Raw genomic sequence first — 25,963 nt, 5'->3', positions numbered from 1 at the left:
AATTAGATGTAACAATTGCAAAACTTATGAAATGGGGTGATGGTGGAGCTGGTGGCAGGGTGGTTGTTTTATAACGTGAAGATTGGCGGTTGTTGTAAACTTCAACATAAGTGGTTCATTTAACAAACAAAAATCTAATTGTTGTAGTGAAATAAAGACGTTTCAACCAGTTTACAATATCTGAAATTGATAACTAGATGCGAGACGATTACTGAAATTTTGCTCATATTGTGAATGCTGTTTTGATTTTGCTGTGTTTATTGATTTTATCGTTTTTAATTTTAAGAAAAAATCGCGTAAACTGCCTATTATAAAGTAATTGTTCCTCTTAGTGGGTCATTTTACAGTCATTTCAAATTTGTCTGATACTTAAAATATATTGTATTGCATGATTCACATAATATCATATGATATTGTATTCAGGATACTCCAAAAGAATATTTTTTGTTGATACTGAGAACCAAGAATTATAAGTGATTTTGAATTATGTTTGAAGGTTCTGGACTTGGACAAAATCAATAAAAAAAAAAAGTCCTACTAAACCTACCAAAAATAAGACATAGTTAAAAAAACAACAACCTGAAAACCCCAAAAAACGTGCTCCATTTTTCTACAAAATATCTGTAAATGTACTGATTGTTTGTTATGTGACTGGTAGCGGAACAAACTAAAATTAAATCTCGCTATCAGAGGAAGCACAACCTGTAATTGCAGCATTCCACATATTAAATCTCCCATCATTCCATCTTTTACCCCTCTAATCCGACTGTCCCTCATTTATCTTTTATGCCCGTTCACATAAACACCCCAAACACTACCACTGATACTACTGTACGGGCGACGCATTGCAAAGATATCCCCCAATAAAATATGCACGACACAACGCCGAATTGTCTCTTAACAGCGGGCCCACATAACGAGAAACGCAATTTATTCCGCCGCACGTCTGCGCTCCGGACAGCCGCGCTAATGAAAGACATAGGTCATTGATGGCAACTTCAGACCTGCACCGGAGGAGACGATCGCATTAAATATCCACAACATTATAGAACGATACGGGGTCGGGTGGAGAGGGGTTGCTCTGTGGGGGGTGGGGAGGCGGGTACGAGGCGACACAAAGAGCAGCGCCCTCATCAGAAAAGCGGCCGGCGCGATTAGGGTCGACGAGAGCTTTTCCCGCAAATCATAATGTCCCCCCGATCAGTGACATGTGAATATCCATTAGACAGGAGAGGAGGCCCGCGAGGGACGCACGGAGATTGGGCTGGCAGATTGACTGTGAAGGAATGCGTGGCCTGGTCGTGCGTAAATGAAATGTAAAGTGGGAGTGAGGGAGTGATGGTAATAGAATAGGCATCACTGTTAAGACAAAATGCAATCTGTGGGTTTATAAGTGGTTTGAAGCCCACTCAGGGCTGAGGTAGAGGTATTAGAATAACTTGACAGTAGGAAGGATATTGTATCTATTAAGATTATAAATAGGACTATTGTTGTCAAATGGAAGCGCTCAAAATCACATTTACTACATAACTATACTAATTTGGTCCAGCATAACAGGTTTTAGACTACACATTTATCAGGATTACATATGGGGAGCTTTTATTGCATGAACATTTCAATAAACAAATTTTTTTCCCAGTAATATTTGTTGATGAGAGATGCTGCACCTGATTTTTACTGGCTTAAAAATGTGAAAAAGTTACAGTTTGCAGTGGTCCAAAGTTATTCTGTACTTACATTATGCATTTTGAGCATCATAATTATTCACAGCGATGAGTTTATAAGCACTTTTCACAACTCTCAGATCAGAGAGTTTTGCCTTCACGGTAACAACTAGCATGCTAACGCCCACTTACCCTGCATCTGGTATGTTGGCGAAAACTAACCAAGAATAGTGAACCTGGTTTGATAAATTATTCAAATAAAATTTCTTAGATATACATGAAATTTGGGGTGTTTTAATTTGCACTACTTTTCTGATGAAGTTTCATACCTGCTTGTCGATGTTATTCGCCGTAATCGCCATGAAACCCTTCGAACTGATCTTTTTTTTTCCCCCTATTGTTTCTCAATATATCCCATTATTATTAGACACAACACCTCTCTCTGTAGACCTTCAACTTTCTCATACGTACATCCACAATTACTAAAACAACACAATTCCAGCTGCCTCTCCTCTATGTTAGCTTCCTACAACACGGCACTTTGAATTCCAATGCCTCTCCCCTTTGAATAACCACCTTGTTTGCCATTCCCTTTGCGTTCGCATATATTCGGCCATAATACGTCGCGAGATGGCAAGGTTAGCTCATTATCTGGAGTTCAACGCATCCGTCATATCATCTATTAATGCGCCTCTACGCGGTCCGCTATCCGGTCAATAATGCATCTTGTGTCCAGTCAACAGGCCTGACATGACAATCAGTTACCGACGCACGGAGAGCCAAAACAAACGCGCCGGTGATTTGTAAAGACAGGGCACAAGACAGATTAGGATGTCGGGGTATTGTGGCGCTGTTAAATGGCCAGCCCAGCCTATTGTTGCCGCGGTAGTCGATCATTGAAGCCATCCGTTCCACTGTATCGGACAGGTGTTAGCTTCTAAGCGTGGCACGGCGGTGTTGTCATGATTGGAGCTGATGGGGTTTGCGAGAGCGCGTTGTGATGGGGTTTTGAAGTAAGCTACGGGGGGTTTTAGTTAAGGGAGATTTTCAGCTGTTTTTTTCAAAGGATTCGAAAGGGTCAACTGCTGAAATGGGTTTTAAGGGCACAGTACTTGATTTTTATTGTGCTGAAAATGTGAAAAAGACAATTAGCTCATTGTTATGGTTAGCTGTTGTCCAACGTTCTTCCTCAACTTTCACATCAACCAGCATAACACTAAAACATTGTGTTACAGACTTATTTTTACCAAGAGCTGCCTGTATTGATCTGTATTGAGGGCACCAAACTGGACTTCAAATATCACTGTTATTTAAAAAAAAAAAAACAATAATAAAGACGACCATAAATCTTACCATATACTTGTTCTTTTTTCAGCGGGAGACCATCCGTATGAGTGCGAGTTCTGTGGGAGCTGCTTCCGGGACGAGAGCACGCTGAAGGGGCACAAGCGCATCCACACCGGAGAGAAGCCCTACGAATGTAACGGCTGCGGCAAGAAGTTCAGCCTCAAGCACCAGCTGGAGACGCACTACCGCGTGCACACAGGTACGCCACCACATCCACTTTTAACACCCATATTTAAAGGGCCTGTATTAGGTTATTTTCTGGTCTATATTATGTTTCCTCATCACAGATATACCTGGAGTTGTGTTTTGTTTCTTTCACCCATGTTTTACACACGAACCTTGCAAATTTAGGGTTTTTCTCTCAAACAGAAAACACTCTGTTCCACCTTGTGATGTCATGTGGTAATACAGGAAGTGCTCCACTGTTTTTAAACTCCACACACCTTCACTAGAATGATTTCAGCCATAGAATTGCCGATCTCTAAACTGAACTAATGTAAAATGTAGCTATTAACTTGAAAACTACCATTACATAACATCACAAGGCAATTTTGAGCTTTGCCGATGTAGACAAACTATAAAGGATTACTCAAACATGTGTGAATGAAACAAAACACAACTCCAGGTAAGTTTTTGAGGAGGTAACATGCTAAAAGGGCATAAAACTCACAAGAATCAATTTTGCGTAATATAGGACATTTAACACCTAAATATCCTTCACGACTTGTACTTTATTGATTATTGATTGTAGCCTATTTAGTCTTAAGAGCTCCTTTCTAATGTTGGGCTTTTTATCTTTATTACTTGATTTTTGCTTTCTTAAAAGCATCAAAACCAAACTGGTTCACAGTAAAGATAGGTCTAGCATGCTAACTGCACACTTCCTGATTCTTGGGACAATTAAAGGCTTTATAATTGGACAAAGACAGTACACAGTGGACTTACTTATTTAAGTAAGTACATACTTAAGAGCTGCTTATACAGTATATCTGTACTGGGCCTGTTAATGCATCAGCTTTCACTTTGCTAGCCTATAAATACTCTACTATTCCCAAATATAACATACTAGCTAAGCACATTTCAATGTGCATATTGTCCTAACTGACTTAACTCAAATTAATTGTAAAAATCTATGTCAGCAATTGATTGAAATACTTTTCTAACAATGCAACCAGGACAATTTCATATAATTAATCCAACTACTGAAAGTCATTTTCCAGTCTTTTCATAACTTTGCTAAGTGCTATATTATTGTAGCTGACAGGGTTGCTAATCAAAAAGCATGTGAGATGCTTTTTGATTAACAAGCAGATAAATGATCTGAAAACAATGTCCTCTGAATCCGTTTGACCACTGAATAAAAAACTAGCAGTGGGTGTGCAACAACTTTAATCCATTTATCATGATCATCTTTCCAATTCTCTTTACTGTCATTGTTTATGAGTATTTAATTACTTATTTGGCTTAAATGACACTGACATCTGCACTCTAACGACCCTGTGCTGATGACATTATTAAAACCACTGTACATCATTCACACATTGTACCGCAAACATGGAGGCTGTTTAAAGGGCCTGTATCCAATTTTGATTTTTTATTAGGTCAAAATGAGTCAGCTGTGTACTGTATGCATCTAATTATAAAGCATTTTCTTCTTTGAGAATAGGGAAGTGCATCATTAGCATGCTAGCTGTTATTAAGAACTGGCGTCTGAAAGTTGTAAAAGATGCTTATAAACTTATCATAATGAACTTTCAGATGCTCAGAATGCATAAGGTAGATGAGGAATAACATGATCTAGTTCTGTTTTTCACATTTTAAGACAGTAATAATCAGGTACAGCGCCTTTAAGTCCACAAATTCGATGAGCACGGGCGCGACTAGATGGATATCCCTGTTGCTGTGATACAGTAGACAAACGCGGGCCGTTATTGATCCGTGTATATTTAGAGCCTCATAAAGATGCTGGGATAAGTCGGCAGCTAACCACCACCCTTATAAGTTAAAGGTGCAACTTGATTTTTACCATCTTCAAACCGTGAAAAACAAAACTAGTTCATTTTAAAACATTTTGCAGCAATCCAAAGTTATTCCTCACTTACCTTTATACATTCCGAGCATCCTAATAATTCACAGTGCTAAGTTTATAACGGCATATCGCAGCTTTCGGAGGCCAGAGCGGAGTTTTAGTTTAACTAGGATGCTAACAGCGCCCCAGCCTTAGTTCTTTGTTTGCAGATGATAAAAATGCTTTATAATTTACATGCAGACAGTACACAGTAGTCTTATTTTGGCCCTAAAAGCTGCTTTTGGGGCAAAACAAATTTGACTTCATTACTTGAAAAAAATCTGGGGAAAAAAAAAAAAAAATCTGGGACATCCCCTTTAAAAATTACTTGAATACTGTTTGATTTATGTCAACTTTACGTATTAAAAGTACAAAATTTCAATCACAAAGTTCAACATATTTTCTTATTTTAAGCGAGCATATCTGCCAGTGGGGTAAAAACCTGTCCATGTAGTTGTAGATTTTACACCAGATGCCCTTCCTGTTACGAGTCTCATTGCTCAGACGGAACCAATGATCCTCTCGTTTCAAGGAAGATGCTTCACTCACTGCACTACTGCCACCTCCACATTACACTGGGAAATAACTAGTGAAATAAAATCTAGATTAAAGCCTTTTTTGTGAATGACTAACTTTATTGTATATTGTAAAAATGCAGCAATTAGACAGATTTAAATACCTACTTCCTCCTGTGGTGTGAAAAATTTGGTCTTTATTCTGGCTTTATTACAACATTAGATGAGACAATGTGATTTCAGATGCCCAATCCAGCAGCAGATTGCACTTCTTACTCAATATCACAGTAAATAAAATGACTCAGAATCATGAAGCTTAACTCAGACCCTTTAAACTACTTGAGCTCTTACATTTTATACAGTGCAGGAAACGAATAGCTCTCCAACATGGCACTGCTCCGAGCTTTCACTCTTCAGACGAGCTTTTTCTGCCCCTCTCCTTCCCCCAGCCTCACATTCAATAAGGCACATGTTAAGCCCCGCTATCAACACGCCACGTCCAATAACTGACCAGTCCATTCCCCTACCCCCTCCACTCCCACGTTCCACCCGGGCCGGCCCGCTCCGCCATTGTGGTCCGCAGCATTAAGCCCGAGATAACAGGAGGCAAGTGACAAGCTCAAGCTGCAAGGGCCACCTCGCACAAAAGACACCTGCACAAGGAATAATCGACATTAGAAACCCCCCCCCTCCTTCGACACCAGCGCCGTAGCCCCTCCCCCTGTGTCCCGAATGCCAATGGCGGATCAATACGCCGCCTCCATTTGCAATTCATTATTAGCCTGTTATTCAGCCTGTTTACAGTGGGAGATGTCAATAGTCTTGCTGTTGTGTAGTGTCCTTTGAGCTCCAGTGGTTCCCAATTCTGATGGATTGATTTTTTTGTCATATAACAGACTTAAAAAAAGACAAAAAGAAGATCTCATGACCTACTTTGTTGCAAATTAGTACATTTGTATGAATCTTTCAAATTAATCCTAAAGAAATAATAATAAATAAATAAAAATAATAAAAATTACACCATTACACCACCATTACAGTTGAACAGTGTAACCCATTACAATAATTCTTAAATAAATAAAATTCTATACGATAACATATTTAGTGTACTATATGGTTTTAGTAACAATATTCATACTTGGCAGTGTAAACGTTACGACTATTGGTCTCCATACAAGGGCGGAACGATTTTTGGATTTTTTTGACAAGCACTGCAATGACAATTAGATTTACGATTTATGTTTTAATTAAAGGATACGCCTGTAAGTTCACATAGTGAGGAGTATTGACAAAACCACTGAAATATGAACTGACACATACTAAGAGAATCTCATTACAGAACATACTTATACAAATCAGCAAACTGCAGCAGGTTTTATGCAGAATAAGACAGGATATTTTGTTGAGAAAATTATGGTACTTCAAAAATTGCAGCCTTTGTGATTTGCTCATTTCGATTAAAGAGAGTGTATGATGCAAAGTCTAAATTTTGGAGCTTTCTACCATGTTATAAAGTTGTTCCCTCATTAAAAACATGCCTGAAGTGGTTTTAGGTCATTCATGCATGAGTAATTTGGCATTTTCTCCCAGGCCTTTTCCAAACCCTCCTTATGGTTGTACAAATTTGTCTAATGCTCCGCCCACAGGCCTAAGTTACAGTTCTCCAGAAATACGGCCTGTCACGATTTTGAAATGAGATTTATTGCTGAAGAAAATATAGATGATAAATGGTAATATTGAAACTAAAACCCTGAAGCCGGATTGTCCCCAAAAAACAGATCTAAATGCAATCTCTGCAATAAACAAATAGCAGAATGACACACTTTAGTTAGTCTGTATCTATAATGAGCCATAGACATTATTTATCCAACCCTCTTCAGCTCAAATCTCCTCATTGTACAGAAAAATAACAAATGTTTTCTCAGTAGTACAAAGAAAAAGTACCTATTAGAAATATTGACCCTCAAAAATTACTGTTCTATCAAACATATATTGAACGATAAGTTGATATAGTATCTACCGTGGCAGGACTATCTATAAATATTCAAAAGCAGGATATAAAACAATACACTACAGACTTACAAACCCGGTATGATGTGCAATTTTTTTCATTAACACTGATTATAATGTGATAGCGCTGTGAACGGGAAATGACTTTTGTCTGAGTGTCAAAAACTAAAGTAAAACTTATAAAACATGTTAATACATCGTTTTTTGGTGAATATAGCACTTTCAAAACAATAAAAAAAAATGTGATCTAACAAAACAAAACATGTTGATCTAAATATGTTGTGCTAGCAATTAATACCCTATAGAACTGTAATACCCCTCTAATCTTTCTGCCCTATTTCCTACATCTTGAAGTCATGGCAGTCAACGCATAGAAGAGAGAAATAGCCAATGGAAAAATCCATAAATATTGAACCAAATCGTTGTTTTTTTGTGATTTATCCCATGATCTTGCATTATTACAGCAAAATCAGCAAAATAACCACAACAACTCTACCTTTCTCCATCAAACATTACAGACCTTAGAGAGCGTTGCGATGTCATGAAACCCGGCAATATTTGTATCTAGGGCTTCAACAGGGCAACAACCCGGTGGCATTTTAGGCCAAGGTTAACCAGGGATCTCACCATAATCGTCATATAGCAGAGGCGTTCCACATAGTGTGGGGGGAGCGCGGAGGGGGGGGGGGATGACAGCGAGCGGAGGGCCAGATCACTTCCGACAGCTCATTTCAAATGCCACAGCGAAAGGTCAGCATTTACATGTCTAATTTGCGTCTGCCAGGCTGGAGCGCCCTCGCCGGATTATGCGCCGCCATCACTCAAATCATTAGCACGTTTAGGGACGGCTTCTGTCGCTGAATGGGAAATAAGGGGGCTCTTCAATGCGACCCAGCGACATGCCCTTTAATTGGTCTAAGGGCGGTGTTGCGTTGGGATTGTGTTTTAAGGTTTTATTGATAGCATGTACAATAAGTTTGATGGATGCAAGTCCACCGCATCAGTAAAAATATCAATAGTTATTCTGGCCTACAAAGAGCTCATAGTGTAGTTTTTATTGTGGTTATGTCCGTTATTTACTAAAAGACTAACTAATAACTAATAGAGAACAATCAATCATGCATTTTTGTTTTTACATAAAATGTTGGAAAGAGGCGCCAACACAACAAAATCCAAGTATAACAAAACAGGACCTAACTGTATTCAGTGGACAAAGAAAGGAAAGAAACCAAAAGCTTAATTTAATTTATATTTTAAAAAAAAAGATGTGATAAAGCAACAAGGGTGGCAAAAAATGATCAACATAGTGTGTATTAACCAACATAATCCATTGTAATGTCTAATGTAATGTATAGGGAATCCACTCACCAAAACCAGCCTCCCTAAAAAAAGGTACTAAGCTAGCATCCTCTCCCCTCCTCTGACCGTAGAGAGAACTAGCAAACACTGCTTTCCTTTTGAAAGTTCCCCTCCTTGCTCTGCTTGGTTGTCAGCATGCCAATCAGGGATCTCCAACCAGGTCCCACCCACAGCACCTTCACACAGAGCGCAGAGCGGAGCGGAGGCAGGAGCAGCATCACTGGTTTGAAAATAAAAATGCTTACATGTAACTATTGCCATGTCGGGGGAATAGAACCCTTAACTTTCTTAAACAAACTGCTGGATATTTCCATAGAGCAGGTTGTATATATAAAAATGTACAATTCATGAAAGAAATGACTGCATGCCAGTCACAAATCACTTACACTGGAGTAGGAGATCCCTTGCCTAGGGACACAACAGTAGTAACTATAGGTCAGAACTGAGATTGAACTCCCAACAATGGCATTAATACAGGCCGACAAACAATTATATCTGAACATAGAGCTGCAGAATTAATTGCAATCGAACCAAAATCCTTATTCTGCATTAAACTGCTCACTCTGTAGTGTGTGTCTGAAAGGTGATTCTTGTATTAGTTTGTCTTTTTCTCCTGGACAACTTTGAGCAAAATCCTATTATTAAAACATAAATCGCAAATTTATTCGGAATGGAAATGCTTGTCAGAAAAATCGCCACATACATAAACTAAACAACTAAACAAAATGGCTTCCTGTAACGTTGTTCTTCGACCACAATTGTGTAAACGTGGCACTGATAATCCTTGGGCTAGACGTTGATATTTAGCAGTCAAGAGCCTTCCCGTCAGCACTAATTGAAAGACCACAGATCTGTCCCCGTTGGGCCCGTAGAAAACCCATCCGTGGGTATTATAATTGGAACTACGGATGGAGTAAGCAACAAGTCTTCAAGTCCCCACTGTCTGCAGCACAGCAAAGCACAGCAGCGACTGGCAATGCGAGCGCTCTCCGGGTCGTTTAAAGTCGGCCCTGTTGCCTTCTGTAATTGGAGCCAGCACAAAGGGACACGCGGGAGTGAGACGCGTTCACCTCCCGAGACACAATGTCAACGCGGCGTCCACGGCTCCCAGACAGCGCGCGTGAAATGATGGGCTAATTATGAGCTAGCTTAAGGGAATACAAATCAGCCCGCTAAGTCATTATCGCCACCATAACTGTCTGCATTATAACAAATAGACGCGCGTGCAGAGACGGAGGAGAAGCAGCGGCCAGACAGAGCAGTTGTTACTGGCTAAAGACTTAAAGACGGGGAAACGTTTAGCTGTTTCTTGAGTGTAAGGTCCATACAGACTATAATGAGATCTTTATGGTAAAACTTTCAGTAAAGGGCAAATGAGGTGCAATGCAATTTTGTATAATCTGGCAGATAAAGAGATGTCAGTGATGAGATAAAGGGACAGAATGATGGTGAAGAGGAGGAGATGGAAATGCTGAGGAGGCTGAACTGGTGGTTCTGCTGCTGTGGTGGAGATGAGTGCAGAATGTAGCTAAAATAGCGAGATGAAGGGAGAGAGTGCATTGAAGTGATTGATGTGGATGTTTGATTGTGATAAAAGTAGGAAGATTGTGAGATATAGATATTTCTTGGTTAAATTTACACTTAAAGACACAGTATTTAACTTTTTAGCTAAGAAACAGACTCAAATTGTTTTGTTTTTCAGTTATGTTGTGTTTATTGCACTGAAAAACTTGGAACAGTCGCTTTTACTGTGAGTGGGCTCGGAGGGCCTCTTCCTGCTTGTTTCCATGGAAATGATGTTCCTTTGGGTATAATATTCCACAGTATGGCAAAAAACTAATTGATATCCATTGAGAATGTTCCAACGTGTGGTTTTAAGTTTCTGTTTCTAAGTTACTCCTAGAGACTTTTCAATAATTGCTTATTTGATTTGTGCCAATTTTAAAAATATATGTAACATGCAGTCCTACTGATTACATTTTTATCGACAAGAGTGCTACTTAAACTTAATCATTAGTTGTCATATAGTAAAGACAAAACACTAGTTTGTTTTAGACCTAGAATCTGGCAGCAAGGAGCTCCAATTGTGAATAAATTAGTATACCAGGCATCATTGAGCTTACTATTTGATTTAGACTAAATTAAGATCACATCTTAATACACAGGTTGAATGTTTGTGAAATACTTCGGGCTGAATAAATTCCTGCAGATGAAATGGTGAACTAAAAGGGGGCGTGGTAAAAGCTCTCAAAACTATTACGTATCTCTATGTATCTGACCCAAACTGCAAGATTACACCTGCACAGGAGTTCATGCAAAAAAGATTAAACTTGTGAATCATGAGTTTAATCTGACACTTTTATAAATACTAGTTATGTCACTCATCAGCTTCTCTCTGCTGTTGTCTCATAAATAAAATCATTATTTGACTAATTCAAATTTTGGTCGACTAAGACGCCATCAACCAATTCATCACCTAAAGGACTACAGCCCTAGAAATATTGTTTACATTCTCTGTACAATTAGATGTGTGAGAAATATAGACTTAAATTGAAAAGTATACTCAGCTGATTCCAAATCTTGTCTGTGTTTCAGGTGAGAAGCCATTTGAGTGCAAGCTGTGCCACCAGCGATCCAGGGACTACTCGGCCATGATCAAGCACCTGCGCACCCACAACGGCGCGTCGCCCTACCAATGCACCATCTGCCTGGAGTACTGCCCCAGCCTGTCCGCCATGCAGAAGCACATGAAAGCCCACAAGCCCGAGGACATACCCCCGGACTGGCGCATCGAGAAGACCTACCTGTACCTCTGCTACGTCTGATCGCTCCACGGAATGTAACCCGGAAGAGATGGGTGGAAGAGTGCGGAGGAGAGAGTTGGAACAAGCAAAAGAATGTTAGCAACGACGAGACTTGAAAGGGTTTCGATTTTCAATGATATTAGTTTTCCGAAAGGGCAGGGATGGTGGCGGGGTGTTAGGGTGCTAAACTTAAAAGGAAGACATTTTTTGGACATTTTGGGGAAAGAGTCTCCAAGAATATGTTCGGAATCATCGGGTCATTCACTACATCTGCAACTGCGTTCTTTCAGTTTCAGGTCATTTCACGCAGCTCCGCAAACGTGCTGTGTGGATGCTGCTGCCGCAAGGTGGACAACGTTGATTCTCAAGGGCTATCGACGCCTTAGCACCAATATGTAATTGTGAATCCCTCCCAAAAAGAACATTTCTTTTGGTTGTGTATAGAATATAATAGTAGGTCACTTGACTAAGTAAGTAGAGCACTGATTTGCTCTAAATGTATCCGTAATGAGGATTTTGCCTCTGAAAGACATGCAACCAATTGTTGCATCTCCATGTTTAAACTGTATAAATGATTATATTAGTGGGGTCATCCTAGGGTGTAACGTTTGGTGATTCATTATGATTTAATGGTAATAATTTGGACTATTTTGACCACTGTATTGTTAGATATGTAGCAATTTCTAACATTAATTTGACTAATATCAATTTGTATACTAAAAATCTGATTTTTTTGTTAGAATATTTTCCATATAGTTTGTGTTTTATGAGTTCCCCAAAAATCTAAGTGAAACAATTTTTTTTAACTAATTCATGATATTCCAGATAAGTTCTTAATGCTCTATCTGGGCATAATCTGCTGTTTCTCTCTAAATTTGTGCCAAATGACTAGGCCCAGATTCCTCCCAATTAAAACCTCCAGCGTGCTAGCATAGCAACATGTGTAAGCCCCAGTGCGCGGTGCGGGGTGGCCCTTGAGAATCCACTGCAGAGTTCCACGGCATATGCAGTAGACGAAACCGTAGAACTGGACAGATGGGAGCACTAATGTAAACTGCAAACCAAGCACCTATTTGGTTTGGAGGGGGAGGACGGAGATGCTGCTGTGTTCGTTGGAATCCTCCTCCCAAGTTTTTATTTAGATGTTTGTTTTTTTTCTCAGCAGTCTTCCCTGGTCCTTCATCTCTGTCATATCAAGGGCTGGAGGTGAGGTCGCCATCTTGCTCGACGGTTCTCGCCAATGAACCTGCGGCAACCTATGGACTTCAGTTTTGTTGGATATTGTTTTTCATCATATTTCGTTTAGCTCTGCGTCGTAGTTTATCATTATGGCTTGATTGCACAAACCGTTCACGACAACAGTCTCTGTTTGATGTCAAAGGTATATATTCTCATCATATACACTATTTACAGGACATTAAACCCAGCCTATTCACCTGTATCAGCAATAGATAACCTGGACTGCTATAACCCAAGTACATTACCCGGATCATAATGTCCACGATAATGATGAACTAAGCAAACGTTGGTCACCACGGTTACACCCCATTTGAGCACATTGACACAGCCGAGGGAGCCCTGTGGAATGGGACAGTGTTTGTACTATGGGCTCAGCTGCTCACCTGTAAAACTAGTGAAGCACGGTGGAGACTGTTATATGGCATTAAAATGAATGTGAAAGACTGTAAGGCCGGTGCAAACTCGTGCTTCAAATGCAAACACCGTCAAATGCTGCCTTTCCGATGAAGACGAATGGCTCCCAGGACGTACACAGCATATGTTCAGGCCTGTAGATTAATATAAAGATGGATGTCTGGATGTCGGATGGACGTGACGGGGACATTACAGCGACTACTGCCATTTTGTAAAAGTGAAGCCAAGAATTAGCTTACTCTTTTCAAAGCTATCGTGTTGCTAGTTGGAATGTATCTATGCAGACTTGACTAAAATGCAGTTCAAATAACGTAGGCACAAAGGCTGGCTAGCTTACCAAAAATGTTATTGGTATTAAAAAATGCCATTTTGTATGCAACATAATGCATGGCAAGCATCAGCTTTGCAGAGTTGAAATGCTGCTATGCTTAGGCTACAAGCTAGCTTGTAAAGGTTTACATCGCTGAACTTGATTTAGCATAGTTTTATCTTTGGCATAAAAGGGTATTTAATTCCAGTAATATGCTAACTTAAGTTTAGTTCTGTTGAACAATTCTCATTCCTCCAAATTTAAGCACAAAAAAGTTAACCAGGAAGCGAAGCAAATGCTTTTACGGTTAATTATGGAAACATACAAAAGAAAAATAACATAATTCCTGGCTTCACTTTTCACTATATAGTTTACCAAACATTTTTGCCGCGAAATATTATATCATAACTTCGCCTTGGATTTCCGCAAAAGGCAGCATTTGACGTGCATCAAAGAAACATCAAATTCCGGTTGGTACGGTGGACATTTTACAGCAATCACATAAACAAAACAACCGCTGGAGGAGGGAACTAATCACTGATTGGACAAGCCATTGGCCAACAGCAGCTCAGGAGAATGGGTGAGGAGGGAAGGGCGGGGCAGGGAGGGGGAGAAAGGGGGGGGTCGGGGGATGGAGCCGTCTGACTAGGATAAATCAACTCTTCCACTGTGTGTCCCCCGCGCTTCGTCTCCTCTCTTTTTATTTTTAGATTTTTTTTTTGTTTTGTTTATTATCTTTTTGAGTTTGATCTCAACACATTGTACTTGAATTACCTCGTTTTGTGACCTCATGTTGTATTTTTTTCCCTTTTGTTTCATATGTTTTGCGATGCATTGATGATAGCGTACGTAGAGATATCGTAAGTGCCACAATTGAAGAGATTTTTAGTTTTGTTTTTTTTCTTTTTTTGTAATTTTTGTCTATTTCTGTGTGCATTACTTGTTACCAAACTTGGTATTAACCCCGCTTGTTACCGAGCTGGAAGTTTGGTCATATGTTATACAAGCTACCTCTTTATTTTTTGCGTTGCATAAGCACAAGAGTTGTTGTGTTTGCATTACTTCATCATTGCTACTTCATCTCATTGCTTGTGAGTTGATTTACGATTGTTTTTTAGAGTGTGTATATAGGCTTACAGTTAATGGGGGAAGTGGTGACAGTCAGAAACTATGGGATCGGATATGAGCCAAAATTAAAAAAGAAAATACACAAATTATCTCCCCGGACAACCTCCAACAAACCAACCAACCGATTTAAAAAGCAAACAAAAAAAGCAATTTTGAAGCCTTAACAGTGATGCGTTTGAGGGAAGATTTTTGGAGGATGTATTGCCGCTTTTGAAAGAAGTTCGAAAGCAAGAATCTAAACTTGAAAATATGTGAATAGAATTGTAGTTTTATAATGTGAAAACGGAAAAAAAATGAGCGAGAAGGTTCCTCTTGAGAAAGCGCCCGGTTCTTGTTAGCTATAGCGGCTAGTGCGTTCGGACAATTGGAACTGCAAAATGGTAATCAAAAAGATGTTTTTTTCTCAGCTCTCTACAATAAATAAGTGTATTCCTGAACAAGAGCCAACAGAGGCAATTTGATATATAAAAATTGTGATATTTTTGTATTCAGTCAGTGTCAGTCCTTTTTCCATTTGTGGAGGGTTAAAGCAGGGCACAACTATTTGTATGTCTCCTATGTTTTTTACTTTCGATGGGTGTGAATCATTTTTGGCCTTGCTCCTCTTTGATATTGTTGAAAAAAAAAATGTTGTATTGTAAAATTAAGTGTCGCTTTTTCTGGATGTCAAAAACGCATTGTAGGTGAAGGACTAAATCTATCCGCCACAAATTTTACAACGTGCGTGTGTGTTTCCGTGAAATTTAAAAAATACAAGACGGCAAGGGGGCGCTGTCGAGATAACTCTTCTTATCTATGTCATTTTTCAATCAGACTTGACTTGTCCGCGATTTTATTTTTGTTTTTTGTACTTGAAAAAAAAAAAAGAAGGGATGGCATGTCCCGCTTGTGGTGTCTTGCCATTTTATTCTTAACACTGTGAGCCGAAAGGGGCGGGGCTATTGTGTGAGCCCGCCCCCCAAAAATCATATCCACCCCAATACAATATCCCCATTTGACAGTTGAGACTGAAAAGCCACAACGCGAAACCCGACCCATTGTCTTTTGAATGTTTTTTTTACAGTGCGGGTGTGTAACTGTGTGTGTGTGTTTCGGTGGAAAAATGCACTAATCAAATCAGATACAAAATAAAATGATATTCTATGCCACTTTTTTTTTTCTCTATGTTGGAAAAAACTCTATATATTCATCGGCATTGATATAGTTCTTCCCTCAGTGTTTCTCTGATGTTTCTGTACTATCTTTGTGCCTAAAAATGGAAGTTGTTCAACAAAAATATCCATCTATATCTGCTTAGTTTTCTGTACTTTCAGAAGAAAAATATAAATGGTGTCTACAGTTACCTAGGGATGCCATGACGCTCCAAAATAACCCCACATTTCTTTTTCTTTTTTTTTCTTTTTCTTTTTTTATCATGATCAGAAATGCTAACAATATAGCTAATGGTTATGTACATGTATGGAATAAATTGAATACTCGCTCAAAGAAATGCAAATGAAATCTTGACAGAAGCACTTAAAAGACAACACAAATGAAAAAATATGTACTTACGCCAACTAATAGCAAACGAATAGCTTCCTCACGTTTCGTCACTGTTAGCTATGTTATTTTCAGCACTAGATAAAATGTTGCAGCTGTTAAACATTGATACGTCATCGTTAAATGAGTTGATATGATTTATATTCTGCACCTAGTTTGCTTCAGTATTTTCAAAAAAGTAGAGGAACTTACCCTGTTGGTCAGCTATCGATATCAAAATCTTACTTAAGCATCTTGAACATTAAACTTTTTGATTTTTTTAAATGTTTTTATCAGTCATGTTGGCAATCCAAATGAGTCATAGCAAATTAAATAAGTGAGTAAATGCAGTTGAATTAAACAACACAACTGAATTGGAGTAATGCTTTTCTTAGTGATGTCTTTCTATGTAACTTCAAAAAATTAGCCTACAACACATTTTAATACATTGGTCTCACCTTTTTGTGGCCGAAATTGCCGAATATTTTATTTATCTGTAAAAACATTTTACTTTGGATTCGTACATCCATCCTGTGTGTTTGAATTTCAGCAACAGGTTTATTGATAACATTAGTACAAAGCCCAAAAAGCATTTCTCTGTTAGCCTTTCTGATCCCCTTTTGCCAAAACAAATTTCTTGGGTTAGTTTTTTTTACCTCTTTTGTTTTTCATACATCATATTTTTCAGAACTTCCAATATGTTTTTTGTTTGTTTGTTTTGGGTTTTTTTAGCCTACTGTCCTCTTTTTGTTTCCGTACATACATAACATTTTCGACCTTTTTGACTCAAAGTGGGGATGTTGAATCATGGCATCCCTGGAGCTGGCAACTCTGTGTGTTTTTGGTGTGGTGTTTCCTAGAGCAACGTAGCCATCCTTCATGCAGTGTTGCAAATGCATGTGCCATCCCAGGTCTACACTCACAAACTGTCTCCCTGCACCAACCACGTTTTCAATCTCTTAGCACTGAGGACCAATACCCGTCGGACCAAGCATTTGAACTAAACGCTTTCTTTACCCTGTCTTTACCTGGCGTTGTCTGCTCTGCTCCATTTGTCGCGACAGCACAAGTGCCAGTCGAGTTGTATTAAAAAAAAAAAAAAAAAAACAGATAGTGTTTTTATTATGATTTGAATTTTTCTAGTTTTTGTCTACCTCAGCACCTAATCTTAGCCTAATCTTAGAAGGTGCCCAATTATTATGTTTTAGTTCATATTTTTTGTTGTCTCTTATTGATGTATCATTTAAACAAAATTAAATAAAAAATTGCATTAGAGCTTTGCAAAACTGGTCCCGTGTCTTTTCCAGCTATACGACATTGTGCTATATTTTTGTTACCGTGGCAGTACGATTTTTTTTGTTGTTGTTGAGTTGTGCCACCGATCTATAGCCACCGTTTAAGAATAGTTTTGTTTTTTCTTTCTGTTTATTTTCCGATGTAGAGTCAGACACATCTCTTTGTAACATTTCAGTGTTCTCTGATGGAGTGTGAAAAAATAAAAAAGGAAAAATAAACCATCTAATGCTGCAGGTTCTCCTGTGTCAATGTTGTGAATTTTATATAGCATGTGTACGAGTTCAATGCATGGGGCAAGAATGAATGAATAAATGAGAATAAATACATAAAAAAATACAATTTCTGTAATACCTACATACACGTACAATTAAAGAAGAAAATTTTATATAACTGTATAGTTTAACTAAAAACAACTGTATTAACTGTGTCTTTGGTAGTTTTTACATTAAAAAAAACAACTTATTTTAGATAAATCATTACAAAAACATTTTTCTTACATTTATGCACACAAAAGCATCAAACTGGTATCAAGTTGTATTTTTTTTGCAAATTAATCAGCAGTTAATACTTAGTCAACAGAATAAATACTTTAAAATATTTGTGTTTTAGTTTAATTCCGAGTATCTTGTCACACAATGTCACAGGTTATGTAATGAAATACAGATGTACTGTTTATCTAAAATATTTTGTTATAGTTGGTATGTGGTCTAGGCTATAATAAATAACTATTCTATTCCAATGTGAAGTACAAAGTAAATGAATGTTCGGAAAAATAAAGACAGAGCAGGGCCCATTGTGAACTGCAAAATGAAATTATTCCTGAAATAGAAGCAAAATTAAAAAATGAAAGGCAAAAATGTGCACACTTTTATTTGTGTTGCCTCAAAATAGATGAAGGTAAAAATATTTGGGCTTTCATTCCATTTTTGTGATAAATATTACACACCTACTGGGCCGAAGAAGTAGGCCTTAAGTTTAAAAATGTCCTAGGCCTGGACAGTGTCCTGTGGTGTTGTACCTGGCTCTCACAGGCTGATGTGTGTATCCATCTGAATAAAGATCTACACGTCAATCTATGAGGACTCTGGCTGAAAGCGACTGGAATCAACTATCAGAACGTTCACACAAATACTTTATGTTGATTGGTGAAAGCGTCATAGCAGCAGAACAAGCAGAAAAATCAAATTTTAGTTAAATTCAGTTGAGAGAAAACCATAAGCGCTCACTCATCCACAAATGCACTAAGTGCTTACCTTTATACATTTTTCCATAAACAAAATAGTCTGTGTTTCTTCTGAAATAGGCCTGTTGTACTTGGTTCTTTCAGTTCTCGGTTCCTGACAAATAAAGTGCTGCTCTGTGATTGTTTAAGTTTGTCACAAACTTAAAGACTCATTTGTTTGTCTTGGTGGCAGGGCCAGGCCTTAGGGCTTTAGGGGTTTATATTTGTATTATCATTATTACAAAGGCGTTTTTCCAAAGCAGTTCACAGCTTTAGTACAAAAAGCAAATACATTTTTATGGTTTATATAAAAATCACATGTATCATTTTAAATTAAATATTTTTGTATTATGACTTTTATTATGTAATAATCCTGTTTAGTTAAAGGTGGACCTTCAGGTGGAGGCTCCACCACCTCCTTGACTTCAACAGAGATAAAATTTTGTTTTTTGGAACTAATGCAAGTTTAATGCCACAATATGGCATTAAACTTGCATTAATTTAATTGCAGTTGTTTTATTGCTCAAAAATACCTAAAATAAAACAGGTGAATGGTCTCACAGCCTGCTCGTCTCCATGGGGATTATACATTTAATGCCATACTGTGGAACATTCCAGACAAGGCAATAATATATCCATTGTGGCAAACAGGTGGTGTATCTTCGCCCAGTAGAGTTACATACTGTGCCTTTAAGATTCAGGGTTTAGTTATTCACACATAATGAACAGAGGATGCATGTAAATATGACTATGGCAGAGCATGTAGTCATTTTAAATAATATGTTTCAAATGCAGCTAGAAAACATATTTTGCATAAAGTTATGTAGATGGAGATTTTGTTTTGTGGGTGCAATCTGGGCTGCAAAAATATCCCTAAACCAGAACTGATGCAATTCTCTGAAACTCACCCGCTTCATGTAGCCTTGCTCTCCATCTGGCCCCGTGCCTCCGTCGCACCCCAACCCAGAGCTAATGCTACTGTCTGCTAACACATCCAGCACCGCCGCCCCCTGTCTGTCCGGCCCCTGAACGGCCCTGAGGAAGAGGAGCGTGCACATGAAAACAGAAGTGTGCACGTGAATGAGCGTGCACGTGTCATTACATTAGAAGAGGAAGAGTTGAGCCACATATGTGCAGTAAAGCATGAGAGCAGAGTAGTGCTTCATAGACAACAGTATGTGCAACATCAGGCTAACAAGTAAACCAGGGGTCTCCCGACTTCAATCTTTACAAAATGAAAATGGGGGGAAATAACTAGATATAAAAGCCACGGCCTTAGAGCCTTGGATGGATACAGTTAGATGCCTATAAAACATAAACCATCCATCCATCCATGTTCTCCCACTTCATCTAGGGTCGAGTTGTGGAGGCAGCAGTCTGAGCGTGGAGGCCCAGACTTCCCTCTTCATACAGGCTTTATCCAGCGCTTCCAGAGGATCCTGAGGCAGGCCGACTGAGAGATCTTCCAGCAGGTTTTAGGTCTTCCTTTTTAGTCACAGAGTTAGGCATCAAAGTGATACATTTACACTGTTAATGGGCATTTAATTCATCACATTTTAGTTATTCAGCACAATACATATAATTCAGATATCCCTTGGAGAGCTACTCGGAAGGGGGTGGAGAGATACTGGTAGCTCCTGAACTACAAGTTGGAGAGCCCTGAAGTAAAGGTTATTAATATGGCAGTGAGTGATGGCATCATGGGAATGATAGAAATAGAGTATATAGTATGAGTTTGAATCTTTCCACTGGCATTCTTAGCTTAAAGACTTAAATTTAAGTTTTTAACATCATTAAAATATAGTAATTGGATGTAAAAATTTGATTTTAAATTCCATCAACATGATCTGATCTGTGTCCCCACATGTGAGGTAAACATGATCAGATCAAATATAGATTTTATTGATAACAGTTATAATGCTCATTTATTCTTAATTGGACACAATGTAATTTATTACATTATTATTTGATGTTTTGGTTTTCAAGACGATTATCCAAACCGAAAGCAGAATGAGCCTCGCAAGTCTCCCATTTGAGTTGCCAGTTTCAATGCTGAAATCTGTTATGTTTAAACCTAAAATGCCTCTCTCTGAATCGTCACCACTTAAACCTCAGCACCTGCAGCCAATCATGAATCAGTGCTAGTGCAGCCTCTGCAGCTCTGTGACGGAATTCTGGAGGTTCTGAGCTTTCACATGAGGCCTGTCCATGTACTGAGAATGAGACAAACTTAAATGTGTCCTCTATCTGCAGGTTAAGGCTCTGACAACACAGGTTCAGTTGTGAGTGTGGTACATTTAAACTGTAAAACAGGAGACATACAGTTCCACTATAGTCATACTTAATCCAATATAGTCAAACCGATATTTAAAATTTGGCAGAAAATCTTTTTTTTGTGAAACTTTAAACCACAGTAAATATTTATCACAGGTACTATCCCATCAAATAAAAAATAATACTTATTTAAATAAACATAAATATGCATTTCAACTGAAATGATTAGGCCTCATTTGAATAGCACACGAAACAATGTAAATACACTCTAGACATTAGAGTAAAAAGTGTTTACCTAAATGAACCTACAGCGCTTTATGGGCTCACTGATCCTGTATATCTTGTTACATTTTGGTACAGTTCCACCCTCTGTCACCTCTTAAGCCGGCGTTTCTATTTGTTTGGCTTTAGGGACACAAAGCTGCTCTATTCTGTGAAATGAGTCAGAGAAAAGTAAAGTTGTCTTGACAAACGTGAAAGGCCAGAGTCATCAGTCTGTTCACCTCATTCACTCACGCTTACTCAAGAAAGGTGAGTAAAGCAGGTTATGAATGCATTTATATGAATTACAATGCAAGGTTCAAAGGGCCTGTACCTGACTCTTTTCTATGTATCTGAGCAAAAACGAACTCTTATGAGATTTAAGCCATGATATGAAGCTGTTTCCTCCTCAAAAACATACCCGGAGTTATGTTTTGTTTCATTCACACATGTTTTAACCCTTTATTATTAGTCTGTCTACATCTCCAAATCTCAAAATGCTCTGTTCCACCTTGTGATGTCATGAAGTGGTAGTTTTCAAGTTAACAGCTCCTTTTAGTTCAGTAGAGATTAGCAATTCTGGGCCTGAAATGATCCAAATGATTCTAGTGAAGGTCTATGGAGTTTAAAAACACAGTGGAGCACTTCCTGTATTACCACATGACATCAGAACTCACCCTAAATATGCAGGGTTTGTGTGTTAAACACGTGTGAATGCAACAAAACACAACTCCAGGTCTGTTTGCGATGAGGAAACAACATTATAACATAGATCAAAAAATAGCCCAAAATAAGCCCTTTAAATGGTATTCTGAGCCTCATAAATATTCACCATGATCAGTTTATAAAACTGTGTCACAAGTTTGAGAGACGAGAACTTAGTTTAATGTGATGGTAAAGTTAGTATGCTAGCAGCGCACTTTCTGATTCTCTGACAGTAAAAGGTTTTAAAATTGCAGATGCAGAGCTGCTTACACAATACGTCTGTACTGGGGACAGACACATTTTGCTCAAATACATGGGGAAAAATGTACAGTGGCACAGGCTCTTTAACTGAGCTATGTAATATGTGCCTTTACTTAAAAAGCATTATATTGTCTGATAATCATGAAGTGCACTGTTAGCATGCTAGTTGTCGTTTACATATTAACATTACTGTGATGGCAAACTCAGCTCTGGTCCATGAAAGTTGTGAGAAGTATTTATAAACCCATCATGGTGAATAATTAGATTAGATCGTTTGGAATCCATAGGGTAAGTGAGGAATAACTTTAAATTAAGTACAGCTCCTTTAAATGTGCATGTGTAACTTTTCTTTGTGGAGGGTCTGTGACCTGCTTGTCTCTATGGAGATGTTATTGTTTTTTTTGGAATGTTCCTCAGTATTGCAGAAAACCGATCTACCTTGCATTTATTTAATACATTTTTTTGGGTTTATTGCAAAAAATGTATAAAACATTCATTCTTACTCTGTTTACATGTACAGACAGTTCACTATAGAGCAGAGGTTCCAACATTTTTCTTATCTGGGAAGTTAGGAAAAATATGATTATTTCCTCATTAATAAAGATGTTATGGAACAACAACAACTAATTAAAAAGTACTTTATAGAATCAATTAACATGCCAAATCTTCATTATCATTCACCTGATCTACTTTTGACCTCTTTTCTAAGAACCCCCTGCTTGGCAAAACCAGAATTATATCAGTCTGTATTTTTAATACAGACTCATATCAGTCTGGACTTCACGCCTCCTGCTGCATCTCAGGCCTGGCCAAACGTGATTGTGCAGTGACGCATGTGGGACAAGGAGCTCATTGATCACTCATCATTTACAAATGTAAAATCAAATGTCTCCCATCTCAGATTAACAGACTTTTGTGCTTGAACAAACCCTTCACCTCCCTGGTTGACTAATCCGCCTGTCAGTCACGGGGAGATTCACCAGTGTCCAGACTCACATCTCTGTAAAGTCCAGAAGAAGTGTGTATTCTGGATCCCAAGCAAAAAAAAAAAAAAACCCTGAGAATCTTTGAGTACTCGATCCCCAGTTTGGGAATGACTGTGCTAAACAACCAAATTCAAATCATCTTTGCCTTAAATCTGTCAGACGACTCTTGTCTCCAACTACAGCGAGTCAAAGAACCAAATAAATGTGAATGGAGACCACGAGACATTCAGGAGCATCTAGTAATTGAGAATTAGCAATAATAGTTTGCAGCTATAGGCTTAATTCATAATGTACAATTAGTTCATTAAGAATCATTCAGGCTTAGTTATACTTAATAAAGGGGTTACAGATGGGAGTAAAGGTATTAATTAAGTAGTTACTAAGGCTGAATCTTCCTTAAAGACGGGGTAGTATGAAAAATTATTTGTTGTTCTTTCTGCCATGTTATATTGTTCCCTCATCAAAAACATGCCCAAAGAGGCTTTAGATGTCATTCATTCATGTTTCAGTAATTTAGCGATCTCTTCCATGTCCTATTTGAACCCTCCTTACAGTTCGCTGTATGATTCTGTGCAATGCTCTGCCCACTAGACTGTGTCACCCATGATACAAAACTGTACACAACAACGTTACAAACCTGATCTGATGTGAAGTTTCATTAGCAGGATGCACGCTGATTGTGATAATGCTCTGAAGGGGGAGTGACTTAGCATTGAGAGCAACGCGACGGGATAGGGCTTAGGAGTTATGGTATTAAGTGGTTACTAAGCATAAATCTTTATTAATTAACTGTTTGTTTGCTATAGTAAGAAACCAAATCAATATTTACTGTGCTAAAAGAGAAGGCTTTCTATTTTAGAACGTCCGTGGTGGTAGTAGAAGTAGTCATAGTAATAGTAGTAGTAGTAGTAGTAGTAGTAGTAGTACTAGTCGTAGTCGTAGTAGTAGTATTGGTAGTAGTAGTACTGGAATTCTCCCTGTCCTCCATCTCACTTTTCAACTTCTTTATCATGTTATGAAACCAACCAATAACTGCAGTGTCGCTCTCTTTTCCCCTGATGTGTAAAACTTATGAAGCAGCGACCAAAGCACAGCTGTCCGTCCTCTTATAATGTCCCACCGCTCCCCAGCACCGCTGTGTGGACAGTTCCTCTGTGTGTGGCCAAAAGCAAAGAGGAAATGAGCTGTTTTTGTGCCACTTCTGCTGCTCTGGTGCCACTTTGATCCAATTGTGTAATATAAAAAAGGAAAGGCAGCTCTGGTGGTGGACAAAGCAATATGGAGGGACAAGGCTTTTGTGAATCAAAAAATAAATAATATAAGATTTTTCTCTCTTATACTTATTCTGACACAACCCAAGATCATTCTAAAGCTATTCTGGAAAGGTTCATTTCTGTACTCTAAATGTGACTTTTTTGTGCCAATACCTGCTCAAATGAGTATCTCGTTTCAGTACTAGTTTTAGTATCAATTAATATCTGATTTTGAATATTTTGACAACCCTAACGCACATAGCTACAAAAATACAAAATCTTTACTAAGAATGCTTTGAGTTAAAGGTGATAGTTTTGAGAATTAGGTCTTTAAAGGTACATTACACTTTAAAGTTACAGAATGTAACTTTCTAGAGGTGGTACGCCATGTGCATAATTACATATAAATATAAAGTAAAAATAAGAGTCAGGTTTGTGGAGATACAGGCTTCTTTTTAACCTGTGCAGTTGAATGCCTCTCCTAGTCAACTCAGGTGAGGAAACATATTAACAGTGAAAAAATAAATAAAATGAAAAAAATGTTTTGGCTATTTTTGGCTAAATGTTACACACTGCGAAATTAACAAATCACTTACATTCTATATTGTTTATAAATAAATAAGAATTGTAAAAGTATGCAAGAAAAGTACAATTTATTTTAAATGTTAAATGTAACTGTCACATCAAATTAAAATTAATTACATCTCAAACATTATATCCAGTTAATGAGGTGATTTAATACACAACTCGTACTAGGTTGTTTAACTTAATTTTATTTTAAAAATTACAATGTTGCACTACATATATATGGAGTTGTGGTAAATATGAAACAAAATTATGCTTCACGTCTGGAATCCAACTATGTGCTTTATTTATTCATTTATTTATTTATTTATGTTTGCATTACTTTAGAGAATGGATATCTTTTTAAAAACTGTACCAATCCATCCATTCACAGCCCAACGTTCAGCTGATGTGCTTGTGTTTGCTACCCCCTTCTGGCTGTAAAGTGTAGTTTCCTCTTATAACTTCTGCCATTTCTTCCCTGATGTAGTAATGCATAGATTCAATATTTCTACTTAACACAAGAATATTTTTAAGGTGAACACAAAGGAGTATTCTGGTGTTTTTCTAAATTTGTAATGGAACACTGTACATCCTCTAAAGGTGCACTATGTAATATTTTTGGTTGACAGTCTGCCATGTACTTGCCTCCATGGACATGTTATTGATTTGCCTGCATGTCCCACAGTATGGCATTAAACTTTCAAGGTATTTCTTTTGCAATAAAAAAAACATGAGTAATTTAATAATTGCAAAATTGATGAA

General features: G+C 38.1%; 1 protein-coding gene across 2 annotated transcripts in view; it reads left to right on the top strand.

The window, feature by feature from the left end:
• Positions 1-17,903, top strand: part of zbtb16a (zinc finger and BTB domain containing 16a) — a 238,221-nt gene extending 220,318 nt beyond the window's left edge. For both annotated transcript variants that reach the window (XM_055226546.1, XM_033977966.2), the window contains exons 6-7: positions 3,040-3,210; positions 11,559-17,903. In XM_055226546.1, the coding sequence (XP_055082521.1) occupies positions 3,040-3,210; positions 11,559-11,788 (401 nt within the window). In that variant the 3' untranslated portion in view covers positions 11,789-17,903. The remainder of the gene's footprint in view (positions 1-3,039; positions 3,211-11,558) is intronic.
• Positions 17,904-25,963: the final 8,060 nt, after the last annotated feature.

Source organism: Periophthalmus magnuspinnatus, chromosome 14 (assembly GCF_009829125.3).
Source record: "Periophthalmus magnuspinnatus isolate fPerMag1 chromosome 14, fPerMag1.2.pri, whole genome shotgun sequence".
Lineage (NCBI taxonomy): Eukaryota > Metazoa > Chordata > Actinopteri > Gobiiformes > Gobiidae > Periophthalmus > Periophthalmus magnuspinnatus.
Note: the sequence above shows the minus strand (reverse complement) of the source record. Positions and strands in the feature narration are given on the sequence as shown.